The following is a 25,895-nucleotide window of genomic DNA, read 5'->3' on the forward strand; positions in this document are numbered from 1 at the left end:
GGCACCCGGTTTTCTACCAAACCCCACCCACACATCCACGTCTCTCCTTGGCAGATGGAATCACCGATTTTCATAGCCAGATGTTACATGAGTGCCTCTTCCTGGCTCTGGTGCCTGGGAATCTGCTACGGCCTCTGCTTCATCACTTTGTCTCCATGGCTGGTCGCCACCAGACCAGAAGCCTGCAGTCTGATGGTGACAGTGCTCCCTCCCCAGTGTTTACAGTGTGTGTGTCCCCATCGGGGAGGTGGGGCATCTCTGACATGTACTGTCATAGGCATTGCCTCTCCTTGGAAGTGCATGGGTTGTTCCTTTAGAAAACACCGAATTTCAAGAGTGTAATGCAGCACAGGATGTTACACCTTCCTCTGGCCTTGGGTTGTGAGGAATGCTTTCCAACTTGTGGCGTGTCTTTCCAGACTTTTGCATTTTTCTTGTTTTTGTTTTGGGCAAAGGAAGAGCCAGCCATTGCCTGACTGACTTCTGGCCCGGGGTCACACTTAGCAGGGTGGTCTCTGCCCTGAGATTGTGCACATACTTACTAAAAGGGCTTTGTTTCTGCTCTCTAACCCACTTGGGATTTCCCTTTCAAATAACCAAAATGTGATTTCAGATAAAAACAAACAAAAATATATGAACAGGCCCTAGCCAGTTTGGCTCAGTGGATAGAGCGTCAGCCTGCGGACTGAAGGGTCCCAGGTTTGATTCCAGTCAAGGGCACATGCCCAGGTTGCGGGCTTAATCCCATTGTGGGGTGTGCAGGAGGCAGCGGATCAGTGATTCTCTCCCATCACTGATGTTTCTATCTCTCTCTCCCTCTCCCTTCCTCTCTGAAATCAACAAAAAAAAATTTTTTTTAAAGCAAAGCTTAAAAAATATATATGTGAACAGACACAAAAGGCACCTACTGTAAGATTCCATTTATAGAAAACATCCAGAGTAGGTAAAGGAACAGAGACAGAAAGCCAGGGAAGGAGGAGTGGAGAGTGAGTGCTTTTGGTGTAGGGTTTACTTTTGGCATGATGCAACATTCTGCAACTAGATAGTGGTGATGGTTGCACAGCATCATGAATGTAATTCATGCTCAGGAATGGAACAACTTATAATATAAATAATAACTTTTATTTTTAATTTAAAATAAATCATACCATAAAGAGCATAAAAAGAAAACATTAAAATTAACAAATAAAAAAAGGTTAAAGGAGGGAGGTGTGGAGACAAATTCTAGTGGGAGTGGGAGAGCACGTTGAACAAATGTTTCTAGAGCTGCTCTGAGGCATTTTTTAGAGCCAACTCCTTGTCTCTGGCAGGAGCCAGGGCAGGTTCCGGGCAGGGTTCTTCAGGCAGGGATGGTGAGGCCTCAGTTAAGTCAGGAGATGTTGCCCAGGCCGGCCCCAGCTCCAGAGCTGCAGCTGGAGTGGCTGCAAGAGGTGGCACAGCCACTGTGGGAGGACATTCCTCCATGTCAGGAGTGGCCTCCAGGTCTGCCCCTGCATCTGTCTAGCACCTGGCTCCTCAAGATGTATGACAGGTGTTGGAGAAGGAGCAGCTCTGCCTCCCTGGCTGGCCTTGGAGTTGCAAGAGGAGAAAAGATCCCCCACCTTTTTTTTTGCTTTTCTTTCCATGTGCCCTCCTCGCAAAGGCAGGACACAGCCAGAACCTTCCAGAGAGCCACAGCCCAGGAGCCACCACAGGATGTCCTCCTTGCTGGCAGGCGGGTGGTCTGAGGCCAGTCTTAGCTCTGTGTCCTTAGCAAGACACAGCCTCTGGGGCTCTTTCATATATGTCTGGAACCAACCCCTCCCCATAAGCTCACATGTACCTCCATCCCTCATTCCACTTCCATCTCCCCACCCTCTTACCATTGGGCTTTGCCTCCAGGGGTTCCAGGTCCTCTGGATCAGTGGATTGAACACAGCCACAAGCTCAAGGTTGGAGTCAGAAATAATGATCTGCCTGTGGAGCTTGGGAAGTTTAGGGGGAGGAGGCCTTCTCCAGCCATTCCTTGGCTTTGGTTCCCCAGAGTCCCGCCCCTATAGGTGGCCACACTCACTATGAGCCTGCTCTGGCCCTCAGTGGTGGGGCATACCTGCCCCTCACTGGTAGACAGCTGCTCCCTGATGTCCTCAGTTGAGCTCTGCAATGACAGTGACCAACAGCCAGTCTGGAGGCCTCAAGCCATGCCCAGCCCTAGTTGCTGCTGCTTCTACCCATTGGACCTTCGGCTCTCTGAATTAGGCCCAATCCTGTGTCTACATAGACCTTCACACAGGGGAAATGAGCTTCACTTCCAGGCCTCAGGATAAACCTTGGGCAGACGGTGCTGCCAAGAATTTCTCAACAGAAATACTTCAGGCCAGAAGGGATTGGCATGAAATATTCGAAGTGATAAAAAGCAAGAACTTGCAATCAAGGCTACTCAGCAAGGCTATCCTTTAAAATGGAAGGAGAAATAAAGAGCTTACCAGATAAGAAAAAGGCTAAAGGAGTTCATTACTACCCAACCAGTCTTGAAGAAGGGGGAGGAGGAGGAGGAGGAGAGGAAGGAAGGAAGGAAGGAAGGGAGGGAGGGAGGGAGGGAGGAAGGAAGGAAGGAAGGGAGGGAGGGAGGGAGGGAGGGAGGGAGGGAGGAAGGAAGGAAGGAAGGAAGGAAGGAAGGAAGGAAGCAATGGAGGAAGGGAGAATGGGGAGAAGGAGAAGGGGAGGAAGAGGAGAAGGGAGGAGGAAGAGGAGGAGGATGGGAAGGAGAAATAAATCAGAGGAACATAGTTATAAACAATAAAATGACAACAAATGCATACCTATCAATAAACACTTTAAAGGTAAATGGCTTAAATGTTCCAATTAAAAGACATAGAGGAGCTGGATAGTTAAGAAAATCAGACCCATATATATTCTGTCTGCAAAAGACCCACCTTAGAACAAGACACACATAGCCTGAAAGTATAGGGATGGGAAAAGGTGTTTCATGAAAAATTTAAAAAAGCTGGGATAGCAATACTTATACCAGACAAAAAGATTTTAAAACAAAAGCTGTAATAAGAGACAGACAGGGACATTACATAATAATAAACAAGAAGATATAACCCTTATAAACATTCATGCACCCAACATAGGAGCACCTAAATATATAAAGCAAATCTTACTGGACATTGAGGAAGAGAATGACGGTAATACAGTCACAGTAGGGGATTTTAACACCCCACTGATATCAACGGGTAGATCTTTCAGACAGAAAGTCAACAAGGACACAGTGGTCTTAAAAGACATCCTAGACTGAACCTAGACACAGAACCTACACAGAACCTAGAGACAGAAGAACTTCGCTGGAGAGAACATGGCAAAAGATCCTGGACAGAAACTGGAGACAGAACCTAGAGACAGAACCTAGCGAGAGAACATGGCAAAAGATCCTGGACAGAAACTGGAGACAGAACCTAGAGACAGAACCTAGCGAGAGAACATGGCAAAAGATCCTGGACAGAAACTGGCCACAGAACCTGGAGACAGAACCTAGCGAGAGAACCTGGCTGAAGAACCTAGAGACAGAACCTGGCTACAGAACCTAGATAGAACATGGCAAGAGAACCTGACTAGAACCTGGTGACTGAACCTGGCTGGAGAACCTGGACAGAACCTGGCTGGAGAACCTAGCAAGGGAACATGGCTACAGAACCTGGCTGGAGAACATGGAGAGCCTGGCTGGAGAACCTAGCAAGAGAACCTGGACACAGAACCTGGCTGGAGATCCTAACCAGAACTTCGCTGGAGATCCTGACCAGAACTTGGCTAGAGATCCTGGCTAGGCTGCTGATCAACTGAACGCTGTCTCCGTGTCATTCCTTCTTCGCCGACTCCGTCCACATCTTTGGGGACCCCTGGACCCCGGCACATCGTGGTAAAGGAGAAACTTGGAGAGCTTTTGTCAGAGACCTAGGTACCAACACCTGAACCTGCATCACGACCCATTAGCTTTCTGACTTAAGTAAGTTCCAATGTTTCTCCAGACTTTAGTTTCTAATTTGCAAGGATGTTGTGAGAAATAAATGTGATATCATATTTAAAAAAAAAAAAAAGACACCCTAGACCAGATGGATTTCATTGACATTTTCTCTCTCTTATAGTTACCAGTTGATGCTGGCTTTCAGCTGGAAGTTCAGCCAGAGCTTGTGCAGCCATCTTGATTCTTCTCCACGTGGGCCCACCCAGGGGCTGCTTAAGCTTCTTCATGGCACGATGAGTGAGTTCCAAGTGTAAGTGTCTCAAGATAAAGAAATGGAAGTCAATGCAGGGCATTTTAATGTTCCGGCCTCAGAAATTACATAACGTCGCTTCTGCCGTACTCTATTAGCTGAGGCAAAGTCCTACCAGGTTCAAGAGGAGAGATGTGAGACTGTACCTCTTGATGGTGAAGTGGCAAGGTTCTGGAAGAGCATGAGGATGGGAAATATAATTGTGGTCATCTTTGGAAAATACGATCTGCCATACTCATGAAGCCAAAACCGTTTTTTAAACAAGCGATAAATTAAGATAAAACTTTTCTAATTCTACCCCCTAGTTTATATTTCAGGAAATATAGACTAGATTGGAAGAAATTGAGAAAAGTAGAAGAATATAAGATTATCTGATGGTGAGTAGATAATAGGTGAAAAATGAAGAAGGAAATGTTAAAAAGAAAGATGCAAGCACACAGAAAAGTAGATGTAAATGTGAAGACAAATATCATTTATTTACTTCCTTCCCTACTCTTACCCTGCTACTAGTGAAAGAGTGGAGTGGGTACCTATGTGATTGGTTGGGAAGCTTCCTCTGTTATTTGTTGCCATTCTCTGGTAGAAGAGAAGCAAGAGTGGAGCCCAGTACTGGATAATAATAAATGAATTTAGCTATTCTTTTCTTTCAATACATTTTTTTACAGCAGCAGAGTGAGTTTACACACAAAGCCTAGGGCTCTCTCAGACAGCTCTCATTTATGGCAAAATCATTGTGTCATTTGAGAGGAATGGGGGCTGGTGTTGGGAGGAAGCAACAATATTGCCTGGTCCACTTACTGCTTTTTTCAAATTACATTTACACTCTACAACTGAAGTTCTGATTCCAGTGAAAAATACACTGAGGGGCTCTTCTTTAGAGTAGATACAGGTATCCATGCAATTTAAGATCATCAATCTCAATCTACCAGTTTACAGTGAGAAATGCTGGTTTGGGTAAGATGTGGAACCAAAGGCCCTTCTGTTGTACAGGACCCTGCAAATTGGCTCCCCACACTTCCTCCTTTGGTCTCCACACTGTCCTGCTGAGTGGGAGCTCTGGGGAGCTTTAGAGTGGTGTGAGAACATCATGTTACAGTTCATGTTTGATGCTAAAGGCAAGATTCCTGTGATTAAATCAAAGAATTGCTACCCTGGAGCAGCATTACAAAGACCAGAAAGGAATATTTTCACCAGAAGCTCACACTAATTCCCTTTAAAACAAAACCACTGAGCATGCCTATGAATCAGACACCCAATACCTCTTAACTGTACCTTTAAACCTTCTACTTCAGGTTCAAAAAATAATGCCTTCCCTGAAGAAGCCCTGTTGTCTAGGACATGAGAATGTTCTAGCCATGCCATTGATATGGGTTCCTGAAAGGAAGATAAGGAAAAGAATCTGTATTTTTCTTGATTTCTGCCCAAGCTTGTCTGTTCTGCATCTTGGAGTTCTTCCCAGAAGGAAATCTCAACATCATCAGTGGCAATCCTGAATAAGAGTTCCATTTACTTAAAAGAATGAAACTTCTTCAGTGTTGTACAAATAAAATATGCCAGATTAAAAGTAAAAATTGTTGATCTTCACCTAAACTTCACCTGAAAGAAAGGACCACTTCACTCACCACTCACCTTCCGGTCTTAGGGCATGTTCAGTATAGCTAACAATGCATTTATGTCTTATAAATAATGAGCAACCTTCAATATGGCACCTAAACTCTCTAAGCCTCTATTAGTTTGCTATGGCTGACAAAACAAAGTACCACAGATTGGGTGGGTTAAACAACATAAATTAATTTTCTCACCGTTTTGGAGTCTAGAAGTTCAAGATCAACAGGTCAGCAGATTTGATTTCTCCTGAGACCTCTCTCCTTGGCTTGTAGATGGTTCCCTTCTTGCTATGTCCCCACAAGTGTCTCCCTGGTACCTTTTTCCTCCCTTAAGGACACCAGCCAGATTAGATGAGGGCAGACCATAATGTCTTCATTTTAACTTAATCACTTCTTTAAAGATCTTATCTCCAGATATAGTCACATTCTGAGACTGAGGCTTCAATATATAATTGGTGTGGGGGGAGGGATATAATTCAATCCATAACAGCCCCTGTAAAACTGGGCATCCTGAAGATTTATGTAAGATGCAATCAAGAACATTAATTAGAAAATGCTTTATAAATTATGTCATCATACAAATATTGTATCATTGATATCATCACCTTTGTCACTATAATTATCTCTATGATATGTTGTCAGTCTCTTGGGAAGTATAAATTTTCCACCTTTTGAAGAATTATTGCATAGCAGTTAAGAGAACATGCTCTGTTGTTGGCCATGTGGCTTGGTTGGTTAGAGCATTGTCCCATGCACCAAAAGGTTGTGGGTTCAATCAGTCAGGGCATGTACAGGAGACAACCAATTGATGTTTCTCTCTCTCTATCTCTAAAATCAATAAAAACATATCCTCTGGTGTGAATTTTTTAAAAAGAGAGAAAACATGCCCCAGAATTAAGATGTCTAGATTCAAATCTTGGCTAGCTGTGACCTTCAAAGTTTATTTTAACCTCTCTAAGCTGTTTTCCTGTCTATAAACTAGTGGTGTAAAAACAGTACCTACCTTTGAGGGTTACTGAAACTATTAAAAGAGAGAATGCATTAAAATGACTAGCTAATAGCACATGCTCAATAAGTGATGGTTGTTAGTAGCAGCATTTAGAGCTCGTTGTTGCTGCCTCTTTCTCAGCCAGCAGAGGTCCCCATCACAGTCACACTGAGACTGGCTTCCCCATGACAGTCTATACTGCAGCTGCCAAGCACATCCCCTGTCGTCAGAGAAAGCAGTGAAAGAATTAACACTCTGTCTGGAGGAAGAAGAAATCAAAACAAGAGAACAGGGAATAATTAAGGTTCCATGGTAAATGTTATGTGAACAGGTGACTGACCATGAGTTAAGACTGCCTAAGTTCTAGTGTTGCTTCAGAAACAGACTTTCATCGGTATCATCCTTAGTTGCATCTCACTTTAGCCGATTCCAAAGTTGAGTTAATAAATATTACTCACATATACCCCAGAAGAGCAGTAAGAATGAATTGGCAAATATTTTTGTTAAGTTCTATGAAAAAAAAAGTGCTGCTAAATGAACATTTAACATTTCTCACAGTATTAAGCTTATTTCATCTCTAGCACATTATATTCCACGCCTCAGTTTTTCTTCCACTGTAATATATTTTCTTTAACCTCCTTTTCCCACACAGGCTTACACCTCCAAGTTCAATTATTCTGTCAGTTGTGTTTTAAATTGTACTGATTTCTGTTAACCACTTGTGGTATGAATTTGTTGATCTGTTCCTTCTGCTGAACCAATCATCTTCACACCCACCAAAAGCTGGAACGGCAATTAAACTAAAGAAGATGAAGACATTAAAGCATAGAAGGAAAGACAGTGGGGAAGTGGGATTAAGAACAGCCCTGAGGGGAAAACACACATGTGCTGAAAAGCATAGCACGGAGCGGATAGGGGCATAGAAGGAAGAGTAGAGCAAGGTAGAAAAAAGATCGCTCATCTACCTACTACCCCTCTTTCAGCACCAAGGACAGAGGCTCTGAGGGCTGCCCCAAGCAACACTCAGTTAGGGTCCCTCCCAAATCTTCCACAGAAAACGGATGCACTCAAAAGCAGCTATGACACATGCAGTAAGGTCTATTAGGGAAGCTGGAAAAGCAGCACGCAAGTGATGTCACCTTAGAGGCAAAAATGGGTGATTTTCTTTCTGTTCATGTCCACAGTCTCTGTGTCTTGGGAAAGGCAAAGTTTGCTTTGCTTGGGCATGTCTGCTGTCAGTAAATGGCTACAGGAGCTGAGGTGCCTAAACTTCACAGTCGTCAGAAATCAAAAGAAATCTTCAGGGTAAGTAGTTTTTCTTTTTGTTCCTACTTTAATACGCAGTGTTTTTCTGGAAGGTTACTTAATCAGTTTGGGGTTCTGTGGTTCTCTAAGAATATGCATTGAAACTCTGTACTCTCTCTTAAAAATCTAAAATCCTGAGGAAACTGATTGTATTTTTTTCTCATTTGGGGGGCGGTAGAAATCTGTTCTCTTCCCCCCCCCAAAAAAAATTAGATCCTCATGGGTTCTAGTAGCTAAACCAAGGCAGAATTAAAAGATGGGGGGGGGGGGGAACTGTTACTATTCCTGGGGTTTGTATGAAAGTTGATTGTATTTCTCTTAATAGTGTTACTTAATTATAAGGGTCTGTTATTTTCAACTCCCCCAATTCAGCACCCTGGTAATCCAGGACTGAGGGTTTGGAGAGGCACTGTTTTCAATGGTCTATTTAAAGCACGGCTCTTTCCAAGTCAGAATTCAATTATTCCCAACAGAGATATGCAGTACTTGAGATGATGATTGTGTATGTTTTCTGTAATGACGGCATATAATTTTGAGGGTATTGTTGTTGTTCAATTGTGGGACTTTCATTACTTACTGTAGCTTATTGGGTCAATGGAAGTTGTTGCAATTCGGCATTTGTTCCAGTTCATGCATTTAGTTTAATCAAACACTATTAAAATGTGTGCACAAATAATAGTGCTGCAATAGCAAAGTGGAACTTGGATTTTAAACGTATTCTGCATACCAGTTTGTACTTTATAGGTGAAGTTCTTTGTTTACTAATAGTAAAAGATCAGTAGGATGTCCATCCCTGGATGAAAGTAAAGAATTGCTGCTTGACATAGCATTGGTTGAATCTCTTGTAGCCAAGGAGAAGCAGATACAATATGAGAGTCTTACTCAGACACTTGTTTATTTATAGACCATTTTCAAGGGTCTGCATGGTTAACAGTGAGCAGGGATGTTGAGCAGAGAAAATACTGACAGTATCCAAATGAATATCTGATATTAAAGCATCTATACAAAAGGCTGCTATGATGAAATATGAATTAGAGCAAATACTGAACAGATTTTACTCAATATTAAATTCAATTTCTAATGCATTGAAGTTTGTCATCAATTAATATTTGCTCATTGATTGACTGATACATTGATTTCCCCATTTTATCTCTAATTAGAATGATAGGGTGCTCAGTCCTTAGTGGTTGTGATGAAAAGTGAGGATGCCCTTTGCGTTCCTGAGCAGGTTTAATTAGGGGGAAAGCATATTACCTTAGCTCTGAGATCTCAGTAACCAGCTATGGTTTTTCTCTGTACATTTGCCAATAATGTAAATGTGCTCACATATGTAAATATGCTATGTATTTCAATACACTTGTGAATATTCATTAGGAAAATAAACTAGGCTGTAATTTTCAAGAATAAAATGCCATACAAATGCTAAAGACTACATTTAGTAATAATGACAATGTAACTCCCACTGTTGCTATGTGCAGTGTGCACCTGCATTGATTTCACTGAGCTGGATCAGGTTATGTGCACAAGAGACTCTTAAAGGGGGAGGTTTTAAAATTAGTCCCCATTTCATTGTCTCTCTCACCCCAACAGTGGGTAGTGAAGAACATAAACTCTGGAAGCAGACAGCTCTTAAGTTGAATCAGCTCCATCATTTACTGTTGTACAACTGCAGGAAGATACGTAACCTTTCTGTTACTTTCTCCATCTGTAAAAATGGGGACAGTAATAGCACCTACTTCCTTTATCGGGTTGTTGTGAGGTTTAAATATGATCATGCTTATAAATATTAGCTATAATTATTACCTTTTAAGGCAATATGGCAAGTCCACATTGAAACCCAGAACCAAAAATATCTCTGGAGACTAGAGGTCAGAATGTAACTGAGACCCTGGCTGGTAGCTCAGTTTGTTGGAGCTTCACCCAGATGCAGCAAGGTTGAGGGTTTGATCCCTGGTCACAGCACATACAAGAATCAACCAATGAATGCATAAGTGGGTAGAACAACAAATTGATTGTTTCTCTCTCTCTCTCTCTCTCTCTCTCTCTCTCTCTCTCTCTCTCTTATAAAACTAATAAATAAATTAAAATTTTTAAGAATGTAACTGAGTAAAAGATTAGAGACAGCAAAGAGATCCATGATACAGTGATTTGGCCATGGAACCTGCCATCTAGGTGTTTTGTTCCAGGTTTAGGAAAACCATTTCTACCTGGAAATGACTGCCACATCAATTTCACTTCCAGCATAGACATTAAATAAGTCATGAGTTTTAGATTTAAGGAAACCAGAGATCAAAGCTGGGCTCAACATAGGCCTCCACACATTGTGTAATCTTGAAAAAGTTACTGAACCTCTATCTCTCAGTGTTTTAATCTATAAAAGGAAGATATCAATATCTATCTTCAGGGCGGCTATGCGCATTAAAATGAGATAATATGTGGAAAGTACTAATGTTTGGCACACAGTAGCAGCCATAAGTGGCAGTGACTATTGTCTTCAGGAGGAGGTTGAGAACTAGAGGTGTTTGGTTTGGGTTTTTTAACTCAATAGCCATAAGGAAAGAAAAAATATTATAATCCTGAACATCTTAATAAGTATCTTCCTAACAAATTCAACAGGAGCCTGGTATGGAACCAGGTGCCAAGAGGCACCCCACAAGTGTCTCAGGCAGACTGTAGCTCAGAACTGAGGTATTGAATATCAGCAAAGCAGGACATATAGCAGAGCTGCTGGGGGCATGACCACTCTCTGTCCCTCTGCTTTTTAAAGATTATGCTCTCACTCTAAAAGACGTTAAAGTAAACTATAAAGACCAAGGTTAGTCAATACTTTGTAAGAAATGCAAAGGCTTATTAAAATGTGTAAGTGGTGTTATGTATAATGAATCCAAAAGAGTAAAACCAGCAGTAATCTTCTAGTCCTTGCCTTCTCCACTTTCTCACCTCCCATCCACTCTTCACTGCTCACACTCTTTGCTGAGGTCATCAGTAATCTCCTAATTTCCAAGTCCATTAGATACTATGCAATTGTACTTTATTTGATGACCCCTTTACTTAGTCCCACTTTTCCTTTAACAATAATAGCTGCAAAATTTCAAATGTTATGTGCCAGACAGTATGCCAGCGCCATGATTCTCAATGGGGAGAGCAATTTTACCCCAGAAGGGACAATTGAGAATGTCCGGAGACATTTTTGGTTGTCACAATTTAAGGGAAGGGGGGTGCTCCTGTCATCCAGTGGGTAGATGTCAGGAAAGCCACCAATCATTCTAGGACAGATGCTCAGGCCAATCCCTCTCAACAAACTCAAAAGTTACAAGCCTTTGCATCTATCATTTTATTTGATTATCATAATAACCCTGTGGAGTGGATATGATTATTCTCATTTCGCTGATGAGGAAACCAGGCTATCATTAGGAATTACTTAGAGATTGATTATTAAGTTAATGAATTCTCTAGGCTCTTTGCTTCTCCTACCTGAGACCAGTTTAGTATCTGTTAGCATATCTATCAGAGGGAGAAAGAAAGGAGAAAGCCCAGCCAAGCTCTGTGTTATATAAGCTATGCTGGTTTAAAAAAAAAAAAAATCTAAGGAGAGAGGAAGTTGAAACAATTAGCTGAGGAATGGGGAGTAATCTAGCATCTCACTCATTTTCTGCTTTCATCTCCCACACCCGCAACTCATCAGGAGCTGCTGGACAACCTGCTGCTATAAAGAATCAAACACCGAAGACCGTACAATGCAAAATAAATAAATAAATCCGAAATCTTTGCAGTTGTGGTTCCAACATCAGGCTCAGAATTGATTTTCAGAGTTGAAGGTTTCCCTTTGCATAATTAGTCATTGACATTCAGCTGTACTATTTTTAATTGGCTGTCAAACCTCGGCGGAGTAAAATGTCCAGCAAGGTGGTAACAAATAGCCCCAGGTTTCCTCGTCCCTCTTACCTGACAAGTGAGAAGAGGCAAAGACATTAGCCAACCGCAGATCCCAGGAAAGAGTGATTTCTGGCCACTGCTTTCCAAGGTGGCCCCATGCAGACGGAAAGACTTTCTGGGCCTTAGCCTACCTCAAAGGTGAAAATATCCTTAACAATCAGAAAGCATTGTATTTTTCCAAAAGCTCTTGGCAGCAGCAGTGCTATCTCCAGGATAACAGCTGCCCTTCTCCGAATAATGAGGAAATTATAATTATTATCAAAAATTATTATTATGTTTTAAAATATATCAAGTGCAAACAGTGTGCCAAAATAAAGAACAATTACTTTGAACAAGTCTCTGAATTTGATCCAAGTCGGCCTCCCCTTATAATCATTTATTCATTTTAACACTTACACATTCCAGACTGAAATATGAGGTAGGAAATGAAAGCCATGATTAGGCCAATCTCCTAATCAAAGCAGAGCTGCGGATATCAGGAGTGGTATCCGCCAGCCCCTACCTCTCCAGGGACTGGAACAGAAGTTCCCATGGAGGCCCATATGCTCCATGTCTAACATTTTAGCCATAACCAACAAACCATTGAATAAAATGTTTCATCCTTCTGCCTTGACATACATGGCTTCCTAATCTGAAAGAACGAGTTTGAATTTAGCATTCCTGGGCCCTTAAGAGTTCCATACAAAATGTGAGAGGGCAAGAAAAGCTGTCCCCCTCACCCATCCTGTCCCAGGGACTCTGTCCTCTTCTCTCTCCACCTCAGGCTACACCCAAGCTATTCATCTGAGCTCCCAAAGAACTACCACATGAGCCCAGGGCCCCCACATATACCTGGCACTATCTATGCTCAGGGCGACAGATCCAGAAAATACCGGTGCTGGCCTAAAAACAGGCTCCAAGCAGCTTGGGCTGAGAATTCTGTGATCTTAGTATGCAGAATGTTCTAAAAGGGGAGTGTGGAACCGGCTGGTGTGGCTCCATGATTGAGCATCAACCTATGAACCAGGAGGTCATGATTTGATTCCTGGTCCAGGTTGCAGGCTCGATCCCCAGTGTGGGGCATGCAAGAGGCAGTTGATCAATGATCCTCTCTCATCATTGATGTTTCTATCTCTCTCTCTCCCTTTTCCTTCCTCTATGAAATCAAGAAAAATATATTTAAAAAATAAAAGGGGAGTGTGGGCTCTTGGTGGACCTGCTTTTTGGTGCTATGGGAGGGTGTGGTCTCATCCGGTGGGGAGGATGTGACCAGATGGGGTCCAGAGTAGGGGCCTCTAAAGCACAAAGCCTGGGGCCAGAACCCCTCTTGCCCAGGTCTCAGGCCATGCTATAGGCTGCAGCCTTCCCCCAGCACATGGTTGTAATGCTCTGCTACTCTTGGCACACAGGCATTCCCATAGTTTTCTTCAGGACATGGTGACTCTTGATCCCCACAGACACACAAATTTGGCTCTACTTGCCCAGGGGGCCCCAACAGGCTGGTGTCAAGAGGGCAGCTGATGGGCTCTGATGCCTTTCCCACTCTAAGTCCAAAGTCCCCACAGTTTGAGGACTGGCTTTTCCCAGTGGGATAGTAACATGACAGTTGTTATGGCTTTCCGATGCCAAGGACAGCATTGGGAGAATTAAAAGGCCTGTGTGCTAGTTCTACCACTAATAAACTGTGTCACTTAAGACATGTCATTCATCTCTATGGGTCTCAATTTCCCTGTTTGAAGAATGAGAGCATTGGACTAGGTCAGAGGGTGAATTGGGGGTGGTGCATGGGTCACTGGCCCACGGATGTGGGATTCGTGGTGGATTAGGGTGGGGGAGGGGACTTCATAGGGCTTAAACACTCCTCTAATTGGAAACCAATCTTTAAAATTAGGTTTCAAATGAAATTCCACACATGGAGCCTCTAGACTCCACTACTCTTGAGATTTTCTCTCCCAGCCCTCCTAAGCCGTATGTGAGATACCAGAGAGAGACTGGGAGATTGAAGGAAGTTGAGGGAGACAGAGGGAGGCAGAGGAAATGGCAAATGGGAGCAATAGAGAATGGGAGGGAGGAAACAAGGACACGGGGTAGGAAGCTAAGAGAAACAAACCAGTAAAAGAAAAAGAGCTAACACCTATATTGCTTTCTACATGTCAGATTTGGTTTTCAATGTCTTACATATAAAATAGCTCCTTTAATCCTCACAAAAACCCTATGGGATGGGTTCCATCATGTCCCCCATTTTAGAGGAGGAACATGAAGCTCAGAGAGGTAAAGTAACAGAGTTAGGAAGTGGTAGGACTGGGATTCTATTTCTACACCAGGTCCCCATCTTACTCATCCCTGCACAACCTCTCAACCTCATGCCCTTCCAAATGCCCCTGGCTCACTTGCTTCAGCCACACTGGCCTCCCTGCTGTCCCTCCCATATGCCAGCATCTTGTCTTTTTACCTGCTGCTCCTTCTGCCTGGACAACTCTTCCCCCAGAACTCTGCACAGTCGGCTTCCTTGGGTACCCAGGTCTTGACTCAATTGTCACCTCCTCTGTGAGGGCTTGATTACACTGATTAGAAATTGCCCTCAGATATCCTACTCACACACACTCCTCTCCCTCTCCTTACCCCCTTCCCTGATTTACTGTTCTCCAAAATACACACTACATCTTTTATTTATCCTGGTTATTAGTCTTTTCCTCCTGAATGGAAGCTTCAAGGTGGCAGGAATTTTTTTTAATCCTAACCTGACGATATGTTTTTATTGATTTGTTTGTTTTTATTGATTTTTAAAGAGAGAGGAAGAGAGGGAGTGAAAGATAGAAAGAGAGACATGTGAGGGAGAAACATCAATCAGTTGCCTCCTATACATGCCCCCACTGGGGGATCAAACCTACAATCTAGATATGCCCTGACTGGGTATCAAACCCACAACATTTTGGTGTATAAGACAACACTTCCAACAAGCTGAGCCACCCAGCCAGGACAAGAGGGCAGGTATTTTATTTTGCTCATTTCTGTATTTCCAGTGCTTAGAACAGTGCTTGTCATATAGAAAGTGCTCAGTAAATATTTGTTGAAACAATAATCAGATTATGTATGCAAGCAGCCCAGCTCCAAAAAGTCTGATTTTACCAACATTGTTTTCTGTCTCCTCCCAGGATACCATTGAGGTCACTGCTCTCCCTCTGGGCTATGGCGCCACTGAGTCAGCTGAGTGGTTACATCAACTCCACCTGTGGGACAGACAACTTCACGGGGGCCAACCAGACTCGCCCGCATGCCTACTATGCCCTGTCCTACTGTTCGCTCATCCTTGCCATTGTCTTTGGCAATGGTCTGGTGTGTGTAGCTGTGCTGAGGGAACGGGCCCTGCAGACCACCACCAACTATCTGGTAGTGAGCCTGGCTGTAGCAGACTTGCTGGTGGCCACCTTGGTGATGCCCTGGGTGGTGTACCTGGAGGTGAGTGAGCTCAGGTTCCAGCTGCCCATGTGACTGTGTTTGTCCTTGTCTTCCTTGAGCTCCTGGCCTTCTGGGCTCAAAATGCTCCCTTCTGGGACCTGTGGTCTGGGGAAGGAAGGAGAGCTCCTAACCTCCCTCTCATGAGGGAGCTGAAGATTTTGAGAACGGTCATTATCCAGCATCACTTGCATACATCAGAACCAGGGAGCTGGGAGTGAGTCTATTCCCAGGTCTCCAGTATCCAGGTAACCAAACTTGAGTGATGGGACTCATCTTTAAAATGCATGAAGTTGACTCTCCAAACCAGGCATGTCTCAAAGACATGAGGGTTTGGGGAAGACAGTCAAAAGACACCTTCATCAGTACATAGGAGTGAGACTGTACAGGAGGGATTCAGGAGAAGGTCGGGGGAGGACAAAAGGAATTATAGAAAAAAATGAATGAATGAGGAAAAAAAGTCTGCAAATAGATCAGACTTCTTTAGATGGTTCAGCTGCCCTCAGACTTAGTTCTTTCTTCCTGGATATCAGCTCTCCACAGACTGCTGCCGAAGGAACAGACCAAACCTTCAAAGTTGTGTATATATACATATATATTTAAATACTAGAGGCCGGGTGCACAAAATTCGTGCGGAGGGGGGATGGGTCCCTCAGTCCGATCTGCACCCTCTCCAATCCGGGAGCCCTCAGGGGATGTCCTACTGGCCTCCAGTCCGCCCTCCCTCTGCAAGAGGCAACTGGGCTGACCAGGGGAAGGTGCCACCCCCATCAACCCACTGCTGCTGCCACTGCCATCTGCCGCAGCCACCAAGGTGTTTTCATCAACACAGACTCCAGTCCCTTCACCACGAAAAAATGACAACTTTCTTTAGGCATTTTCAAGATGTCTCTTTTATAGGATATGACATTGCTTTCTTTCTTTCTTTTTTTTTATCCTCACCTGAGGATATTTTTTCATTGATATTTAGAGAGTGTGGAAGAGAGGGGGAAACATCAATGTGAGAGGGACACTTTGATTGGTTGCCTCCTGCATGAGCACTGACCTGAGTCCAGGCCAGGGAGGAGCCTGCAACCGAGGTACATGCCCTTGACCAGAATCAAACTTGGACCCTGCAGTTGGCAGGCCGAGGCTCTATCCACTGAGCCAAACCAGCTAGGGCAGGATACGACATTTCTTAGCCCCTCCAGCAGCAGACCTTCGTTTTTTTCCTCCAGGAGTGTGGTGGAAAAAACCCTAGAGCACCTTCTTGGATTCTTATTACACAAGTTACCAAGATCACTGAGAGTGGCGTACCAGGAGCTTAGCCAATGAGTGGTAAGAAAAGGTGTTTCCTCTGCAGCTCATGCACAGAGGTGGGACTGCCAGCGTGCCCTGGCTGGCAGGCCCTGTTCTCTGTGGGAGGGCCTTCTCTTCGCCACAGCGCTCACAGGCAGACCTTGCTCTCTGTGGGCAGGCCCTGCTCCCTGCTCTCTGTGGGCCTGCACCATCCATGGCTTGCTTCACTGTGCATGAGTCCCTTCCCGCCCACCTGTGCGCACAGCCTCCTCCTGAGTGGTCGTGACTGTTATGGTGTCCTGGCTAATTTGCATATTACCTCTTTATGTTTTTATTGATTTTAGAGAGAGAGGAAGGGAGAAGGGGAGAGAGAGACATCACTGTGAAAGAGAAACATCCGTTGGCTTCCTCCTGCGTGCCCCCTACTGGACATTGAGCCTGCAATCCAGACATGTGCCCTGACTGGGAATCAAACTAGTGCATGGGAAGATGCCTAACCAACTGAGCTACACCAGCCAGGCCTAAATTTATATGAGAGAAGTATTTCTTAAATTTGAAAGAATTTTCATTCAAAAGTGTAGAGTCAGGAGGTGATCAAGAGAAAACATCCATTTGCTAACAAAGAAATCAGGGTGCCTACAACTGTTCAAGAAATAGATATTCTTACCGAGAAAACATGCAATTTACTAAAGAGTTTTCTTAAAGACATCTTAATATACTATTCATATTTCTCCTCTGCACTGTGTATCATTCTAAAGAGGTATCCAATGAAGGATCAAAATGATGCTATGATTAGAGAAATTAAAATTCATCAAATTAATATCTCAGTTAATATTAATAGTGAAGATGACAGTTAATTAAGTATGACATATCACGGGAGAGCAAAAACCTCCAACGTAGACTGCCTAGGCTGGTTTTTGTATTAAAGAATGACTGGGAACTAAAATTAGACTTATGATCTCAACAGGAAGGTATTAAAAAAAAGAAAGTAACAAAGAAAAGGAAAAGGAGAAAAACAACTAGGATGATTACGAATAGGTTTAACGGCTCAAGCAGCAATTTTTAACCATTTTTATCTCATGGTATGCATAGACTAATTACTAAAATTCTGAAGCACACCAAAAAAAATATGTTTGTTTGTTTGTTTTTTGCTGCTCTGACCAAAAAATAGGTATAATTTTTATTGGTTTACCAAAAAACAATAATAGTAATAGTAAATACCTACACTTTTTGCTCCAAAGTGACTTTTTTAAAAATCAGGTGCCTACATAAAGATTGCTGGTACCAAGAATTATCAATCAGATGCAACTTTATTAGGCGACATGACCACTAAGATGCAACTCTATTTTATGACATATATTTATGGTTCGAGACAGGGCATTCACACCAGACGGCTATTGCTCTGTTGGTTGTTGTCATTTTTTTATTTAACAATCTAAGGGAAAAGAGGTCAGTGACCCTGACTCAATATTCAGGTATTGCATGTTTTAAAAAATCTTGCGGTACACTGGTTGAAAATCGCTGGGCTAAGAGAATACTCGGAGGGAAAAATATGCATTTATTCTTCCCAGTTAGGATAATCCTGATGGCAAAGGGTCTTGTAATTATCTTGACTTTTCTGTCAACCCAATTAGTCTGAGACAGTCTTAAAGTCAGAGGCTATGTGTTCTTTCTTCCTGTAGTCCAAACACACTGGTACATCATATGTGCTAAATAAATATTTGAGACATGAATGATTAAATGAATCTTTTCTGCAATGTCTGCATTACATGGTCAATTCCTGCTTATATCAGTTGCTGCTGTGCCTATTATAACCATGAACTATTTTTTTAACATTCAATAATAATGAGGCTGAAAAGGAGTTAAAAGCATGTGATATCTCTGTCCAAAAGTGGGGCACACTTTAGGTGCTATAACCGAGTGTGGATTAGTAATTCAGCACACCACCATCCACCCACCAAAATGTTTCTGTCCATCCCTATATCTTACAAGGATTCTTAAGTCTTTCGGAAAGATGAACATCAGAAACAAATGCAGGAAGAGGACTTTCAGTCTAATAAGCATTTTAATTGCCTCTGACCAGGGTTTTCGTGTCTGTGACAAGGTCACTCAGGTGTACGCTTTGGCTGTCCATTTGTGATTGCTTCCAGGACTCTGATGAACCATATTAGAAATTCTCTGTAGATATTAGTGTAGGAGAGGCATAGTGTGACTTTTCCACACAGATACGAAGGCAGCCCCTCTAGCCACACCTGCCAAAACAGATAATGCCCCCTTCTGCTGAGCATGAAGGACAACTGAGTCTGCAGAGGGCAGGCGTGAGATCTTGCCAAAGGCTCAGTGAACCCCCTGCAGGTTGGATCTATGTGTTTTCTCCTAAGAAAAGATTTCTGGTGGAGCCCTTGGTCTCCCCTCATGAAAACCAATATGCCCTCTGGTGTAAGCGTTCAGTCATCAAGAGCATGGACCAGCCGTAACCGGTTTGGCTCAGTGGATAGAGCGGCGGCCTGCGGACTGAAGGGTCCCAGGTTCGATTCTGGTCAAGGGCATGTACCTTGGTTGCAGGCACATCTCCGGTAGGGAGTGTGCAGGAGGCAGCTGATGGATGTTTCTCTCTCATCGATGTTTCTAACTCTCTATCTCAATCCTTTCCTCTCTGAAAAAAAAAAAAAAATCAATAAAATATATTTAAAAAAAAAAAAAGAGCATGGACCAATATGCCTACAATAATAGAAAGAAGATCTGAGGCAGCAGAGACATCTCTCCGCTGAGAAATGGGCTTTAGCACCTGCATGTGGTCCTTCTCACTTGCTCCTAGGCTCTCGTCAATGCGCCTGAATGTCTCTGCGTCACTCCCTCCAACAGTCCACTCAGGATAGGTGGGGACTGCAGAGGGAAAAAATAGCCATTCGCCCTGGCTGGTTTGGCTCAGTGGATAGAGCGTCGGCCTGTGGACTGAAGGGTCCTGGGTTTGATTCCGATCAAGGGCACATGGCCGGGTTGCAGGTACAATCCCTAGTAGGGGCATGCAGGAGGCAGCCAATCAATGATTCTCTCTCATTATTGATGTTTCTATGTCTCTCTCCCTCTCCCTTCCTCTCTGAAATCAATAAAAATGTATTTTTTTTTAAAAAAATAGCCATTTCCCTAGAGGGGCTCGAAACTTCTCACTAAAGGACTTCATGTAAGTCTAATTGGCCAGAAATGGATCATAAAGCCACTTTTGGCTGAAATGGACAATAGAAAAAAAAAGTGAAAATGTGGATTTCATTGAAAAAGATGTGAAGCCCTGGCCGGTGCTCAATGGTTAGAGCACCGACCCTTGCACCAAAGAGTCTTGGATTGGATTCTCTCTTGTGATATTTAATGCACTTATGTAAGAACAGGAAGGCAACCTAAGCAGCAAGGGCAACATCTGGAATATTAAACTCAAAGTGCTTGGGTCACAGTGTGGACAACTTGGGTTGCAGGTTTGATCCCCAGCCCTCTCACATAGATCTCTCTCTCTCTCTCTCTCTCTCTCTCTCTCTCTCTCTCTCTCTCTCTCTTTCTTAAAATCAAAGGGAAAAATATCCTTGGGTGGGGATTAACAAAACAAAAAAGATGTCGAGGCAAGGAATTGCTGTGAGGTAGGCAATGAAATGTCACATATCACATAACATCATGCTTCTGATGGAATTCACTGGGATGAATGTCATTCTAACACAGACTCATGCTATGAGAAAGACTCAGAAATTGGAGTCAGAAGATGTGGGAATTAAGTGTTTAAAACGGAGGTGACAATTATTCTTATCTCACAGGATATGTGTTGGGCTCAACTGTCATTCAATGAGGAAGTGTTTTGGTAACTAAAAAGTGCAATCTCTAAATATCTCAGTTAAGACATGTTTAGTTGTAAGTAAAAGGAAATTTACCTCCAATGGACTTAAACAGTAAACAGAATGCATTGGCTCTCACGCTAGGCACTTTAAAAGTCTGGTGATAAGTGGGCTGCAGGCACAGCTGGAACAGGGGTCCATCTCCACTTCTCTATGATTCTCTCAGCTCTGTCTTTTTCCATGCATTGCCTTTATCCATCGGCAGAGGGTAAGCTATAAGCCTCACATGTGCACAACACAAGCAAGAGGGAAAGTCTATGTCCCCGAATTTCTAGTAGATGCGTCAAGATGTGCTTTGATGGAGCTGGCCTGTGGCACATGATTTTCTCTAAAAGAATCACTGAATAGAAAAGTGGGTTTCGCAAAGAAGAGTTCCTTCCGTGGAGCACATCAACTGCTCAGGAACCTCAGGGATTCCCAGTGGAACCTAAGGCCTGTTGGAAAGAGGGAAGGGGATAGGCAGCAAGTGGGCACCATGTGGCTTTCACTGTTATTCTCGTCACTGAGGCATACAGGAGATGGGCTTGGGCAGTGTATAGAGGTGAATGCTGACCCTCTGCAGTTTCCTCTGTCCCCAGGCCTAGCAGAGAAGTTTATGAGAAAAGCCACACAGGTGACCTCAGCATAGTTATATTCTAGAGGGCTCTGGCCTGGCTGTCTCTTTAATTCAGTTTGCAGTATTTTCTCAGAAACTCTTTTCTGTGCCACACCCAATAGCTCTATCTTAGGTTCCCTCCCAAGCTTTTAATTTCCAGCTTTAGAAGCTATCAGCTGTTGGGAGCTTTCCTCTCCAAGCACAACCGTCCGATTTTGTGCCACTCAGTTAAGCACCTTTTGTGATGTTTAATGCACTTATATCAGAACAGAAAGGCAACCTAAGCAGCCAGGGCAACATCTGGAATACTAAAGTCAGAGTGCTTGGGTCACTGTGTGGACGGCAGAAAAGACTCAGGCATTCAGTAATGTAGACAAGCGAAAAAGAGCAGGGTGGGTTCAGGCAGGGAGACTCGCCACAGAGAGAGTGATGAGGATCAGAGAGTGATGACAGGAAAGAGCAGCTCTGTTTGGGGAGAGGGGAGCCTTGGAGCCTTGTAATGATGTTGATTATTAGAAATAAAGGAGAGTCTGCATTTCAAATGGGCTCCTCCGTGATTTTGATGCACTCCAAATACAGAGTGTTGGGTTTACCCACATCTACCAAACTGGAATTTCCAGGGGTGGCCTTAGAAGTGTATAGTAATTATAACCAGGCCCCCAGCCCCAGCCCCACTCCCAAGGGATTTGTGCAGCCAGCCACCATCTGCTGCAACTGACATTTAGGAACTATTAATCTGAAAAACAAAAACACCCATTTCACAGATGAAGATATTAGAATTCAGAGAAGTAAACTTCCCATCTTGCCCCACAGCAATCCCCTCTTGCAAAAAAAAAAAAAAAAAAAATCCAAATGTGGCAAACAAAAATGAAATGAAAGAGGCTAATCTGAGAAGTAATTCTATCTTTGCCCTTTGCTGTCCCCCCAAAGCAACTAAAAATCCATCCCTTAGAGCAAGAATTCTTAATCTGGGGGGTCCATTAACTTGGTTGTAAATAAAATAACTTCCTTATTTTCACTAAACTGAAATTTAGCACATCCATCAATTGTGAATGTAGGCATCAACCCACAGCAGAGGAAACCCTTAACATCACCTGTAGAAATCACAGATATTTACACTTTAGGATCGCACTGCAGTTGTTACACCTCGAAGTACCATTTAATTCGTCAGTACTTTGAAATTATAGGAATTTTGGCCCTGCCACTAGCTCTTGTCATTTAATGCATTATTGAAGAAGCACATAAACTTAAAATACTTTGGTAACTGTATTTCAATGTAATTGGTATCCTTGGTGATCCATTCTGCTTTATTATATGCACGTAAAAACATTCTTCTCAGGAGGGAACGGTGAGGCCAAAGATTCCCATAGAACAAAGAATACTTAAGGAGCCCGCGTTGGGACAACCATTTCTGAAGATAGTGCACACACGCACGCACACACACACACACCACACACACACACCACACACACACACACACCACACACACACCACACACACACAAACACCACACACACACACACAAACACCACACACAGACACCACACACACACACCACACACACACACTACACACACACACACACCACACACACACACCACAAACACAAACACCACACACAGACACCACACACACACACACACCACACACCACACACACACACCACACACACACACACCACACACACACCACACACACACAAACACCACACACACACACACCACACACACACCACACACACACACCACACACACACACCACACACACAAACACCACACACACACCACACACACACACCACACACACACCACACACACACACACAAACACCACACACACACACCACACACACACACTACACACACACACACACCACACACACACACCACAAACACAAACACCACACACAGACACCACACACACACACACACCACACACCACACACACACACCACACACACACACCACACACACACACACCACACACACACCACACACACACAAACACCACACACACACACACACCACACACACACCACACACACACACACCACACACACACACCACACACACAAACACCACACACACACCACACACACACCACACACACACACACAAACACCACACACACACACCACACACACACACACATCACACACACACACACACACACACACTTCATACACACCCTCCAGACCAGCTTCCCAACTTGCCAGGCAATAGGAATCACTCCAGGGACTTAGTATTCTGAGTGGGGCCTGAGAATCATTTTGTTTAGCAAGAGCCTCAGGTGCTTTGGGAAATGCTGCCTTATAATCAGTAAATTGGGGAATGCTGCCGCAGGCTGTGTCTGTTGAAAAAAAAAAAAAAAGAAGAAGAAAATCAACAGCCAACTTCTGTACCTGAAGACACTTTGTTGCTTACTCCCACTTTCTGTATTGCCAAAGGGAGCTAGTTATATTCATTAGCAAGTGAGAGTAACACCACCTGGCTGCTCGATTATTCTGAAGTGAGTTATTTATTAGAATTTAGGGGAAAGGTAGAATCATGTCTCTAAAGAGGCTTAAATCAATCAGACTTTTTTTCTGCTATAATTTCAAAAATCACTTTACCTTTCAAGTTCTCCCAACACTTTCTACTTGCCTCACTGTCAGCACTTATCACTTTGTATTATAGTTATTTTCTTAGTGTCTATCTCCTGGGTCCTCAAATCACCCACACCCATTCACACATTTCTCCCCCTAACATGCACACACTATATTCTGAGGCCCTGGGGACACACACACAAAAAAATGTTTAATTCATTTGAGTGCACCTACCCAAGCAAAGTATCAGGCACATAATGGGCACTCAATAAACATTGGATGTATAGGTGGATGAATGAGCAAACGTCAGCTCTTCTTCCTCCTGTGTTATCAGGATGAAGTTAAATTGTACGTCTCCCAGAAGCCGAGTGTTAAGGTGCTGACCTTTGAGAGGCAAAATAGAGTTCTGGTTAATATTAAGGGTTTGAAATGCCAGCTCCTTTACTAGCAATGTGTTCTTAGGCAAATTGTCCAACTTCTCTCAGTCACTATTTTGTTATCTATAAATTGTAAATAATGTTTACCTCATTGGGTTATTATGACTATATATATCCTTTGTAAAAAGTTTTTCAGGGTAGGAGGAGGTGGAAGAGATTATAGGGGGGATAAATGGTGATAGAGGGAAAAACAAAATAAAATAAAGAGAAAATAAAGTTTTTCATTCTCAGAATTCCTATAAATTCATATTTGGCCTTTATTTATATAGATCCAAATGGTTGAACTAAAAGACAGAAAGTAGCCCCGCTGGCGCTAGCTTAGTGGTTGAGCATCAGCCCATGAATCAAGAGGTCACTGGTTCAATTCCTGGTCAAGGCACATGCCAGGTTGTGGGCTTGATCACCAGTCGGGGGCCTGCAGGAGGCAGCTGATTGATGTTTCCCTCTCATCTATGTTTCTATCTCTCTCTCCCCCTCCCTTCTTTTCTCTCTAAAATATAAATAAATAAATAAATAAATAAATAAACATATTTTAAAAATAAAAGAGAGAAAGTAAATCCGCAGCCAAATGAGCAAAAATGATGACTTCAGAGCTAGTTTGGACTTCTCACTGATGCTTTTAAACAAGATATCTTTGATCAGAGCATGTCAAAATAGGGTCTGCAGATTACCAAATATAGTGATAAAATCAAATGCTACAGCACCATCTTTAAGCACTATCATTTCAACAATGTCTCCTTTTTTCGTGAGAAGCTACTTCAGAGGCAACTGGACCCATTTTTTACTCCCACTTCCTCGTAATTAGCCATTGGGCCTGCCCAGCAAGGACGCCCAGCTACAGCCAGGGACACAAAGCTTCACGGGTTTGTCCTTGAGAACTATGATCCCCAAGAATGGCAGCCCTACAGATAGGAAGCTGGCAAAGGAACAAAAGCTTGGCCCCTAGAATGGCATTTGTGGACATTCTGAAAGTGGCAGTCTCCCTGACAGATCGCTCTCGTACAATAAGGTTATATAATTTTTTAATAAAATAGAAATGTGCTAGAATATAAATTAAATTGTCTGTTTTCCTGGCTGTTTACAAGTATTACAGGAAGTTCTGGAGCTTGAAACGTATGGGCAAATGCGTGAGGTCAGAGTCATCCTCACTGATTCTGCGAGTGGTAGAGAGGATCGGGGCCCCTTTTGAATGCCCTAGACCCCTGCCTTTCTCCCCACTTCTTGGTGGATGGGACCCAGTGTTGAAGGCAAGCACATTGGCACAGACTTATCTTACATAGGTTTTTAGAGATGTTGCTCCAAGATGCTTTCAAGCTTTAGAACCAGAAGCCAGATAGAATTTCATTTTGGAGTTAAGTTTTATGAAAAGCGTGTTGGCTGCTTATTTCCTGGGTCTAGGGTGAGCTCTCCACCGGTCGGAGGGCTTCAGAGAGGCAGCTTTGGCACAGTACCTCTGGCAGTACCCCACACTCATTTACTACCAGCTATGCATCTATGGGCCTATCACTCAACCACATGAGCTTTCGTGGCCTCCTGAGTTTGAACTCAATCAGTGATTCTCAAATTTTGGTGTGATTGGGCGGGGGTTGGGGGGGCGTAT

At 43.3% G+C, this 25,895-nt stretch overlaps 1 protein-coding gene across 2 annotated transcripts in view; it reads left to right on the top strand.

Moving 5' to 3' along the window:
- Window positions 1-15,257: 15,257 nt before the first annotated feature.
- DRD3 (dopamine receptor D3) overlaps window positions 15,258-25,895 on the top strand; it is a gene marked incomplete at both ends in the record, with an annotated part of 31,557 nt that continues 20,919 nt past the window's right edge. For both annotated transcript variants that reach the window (XM_081085654.1, XM_081085655.1), the window contains one exon: window positions 15,258-15,527. In XM_081085654.1, coding sequence (XP_080941780.1) covers window positions 15,258-15,527 — 270 coding nt within the window. The remainder of the gene's footprint in view (window positions 15,528-25,895) is intronic.

The sequence above is a fragment of the Myotis nattereri genome (assembly GCF_964212035.1).
Source record: "Myotis nattereri genome assembly, chromosome: 3".
Taxonomy (NCBI): domain Eukaryota; kingdom Metazoa; phylum Chordata; class Mammalia; order Chiroptera; family Vespertilionidae; genus Myotis; species Myotis nattereri.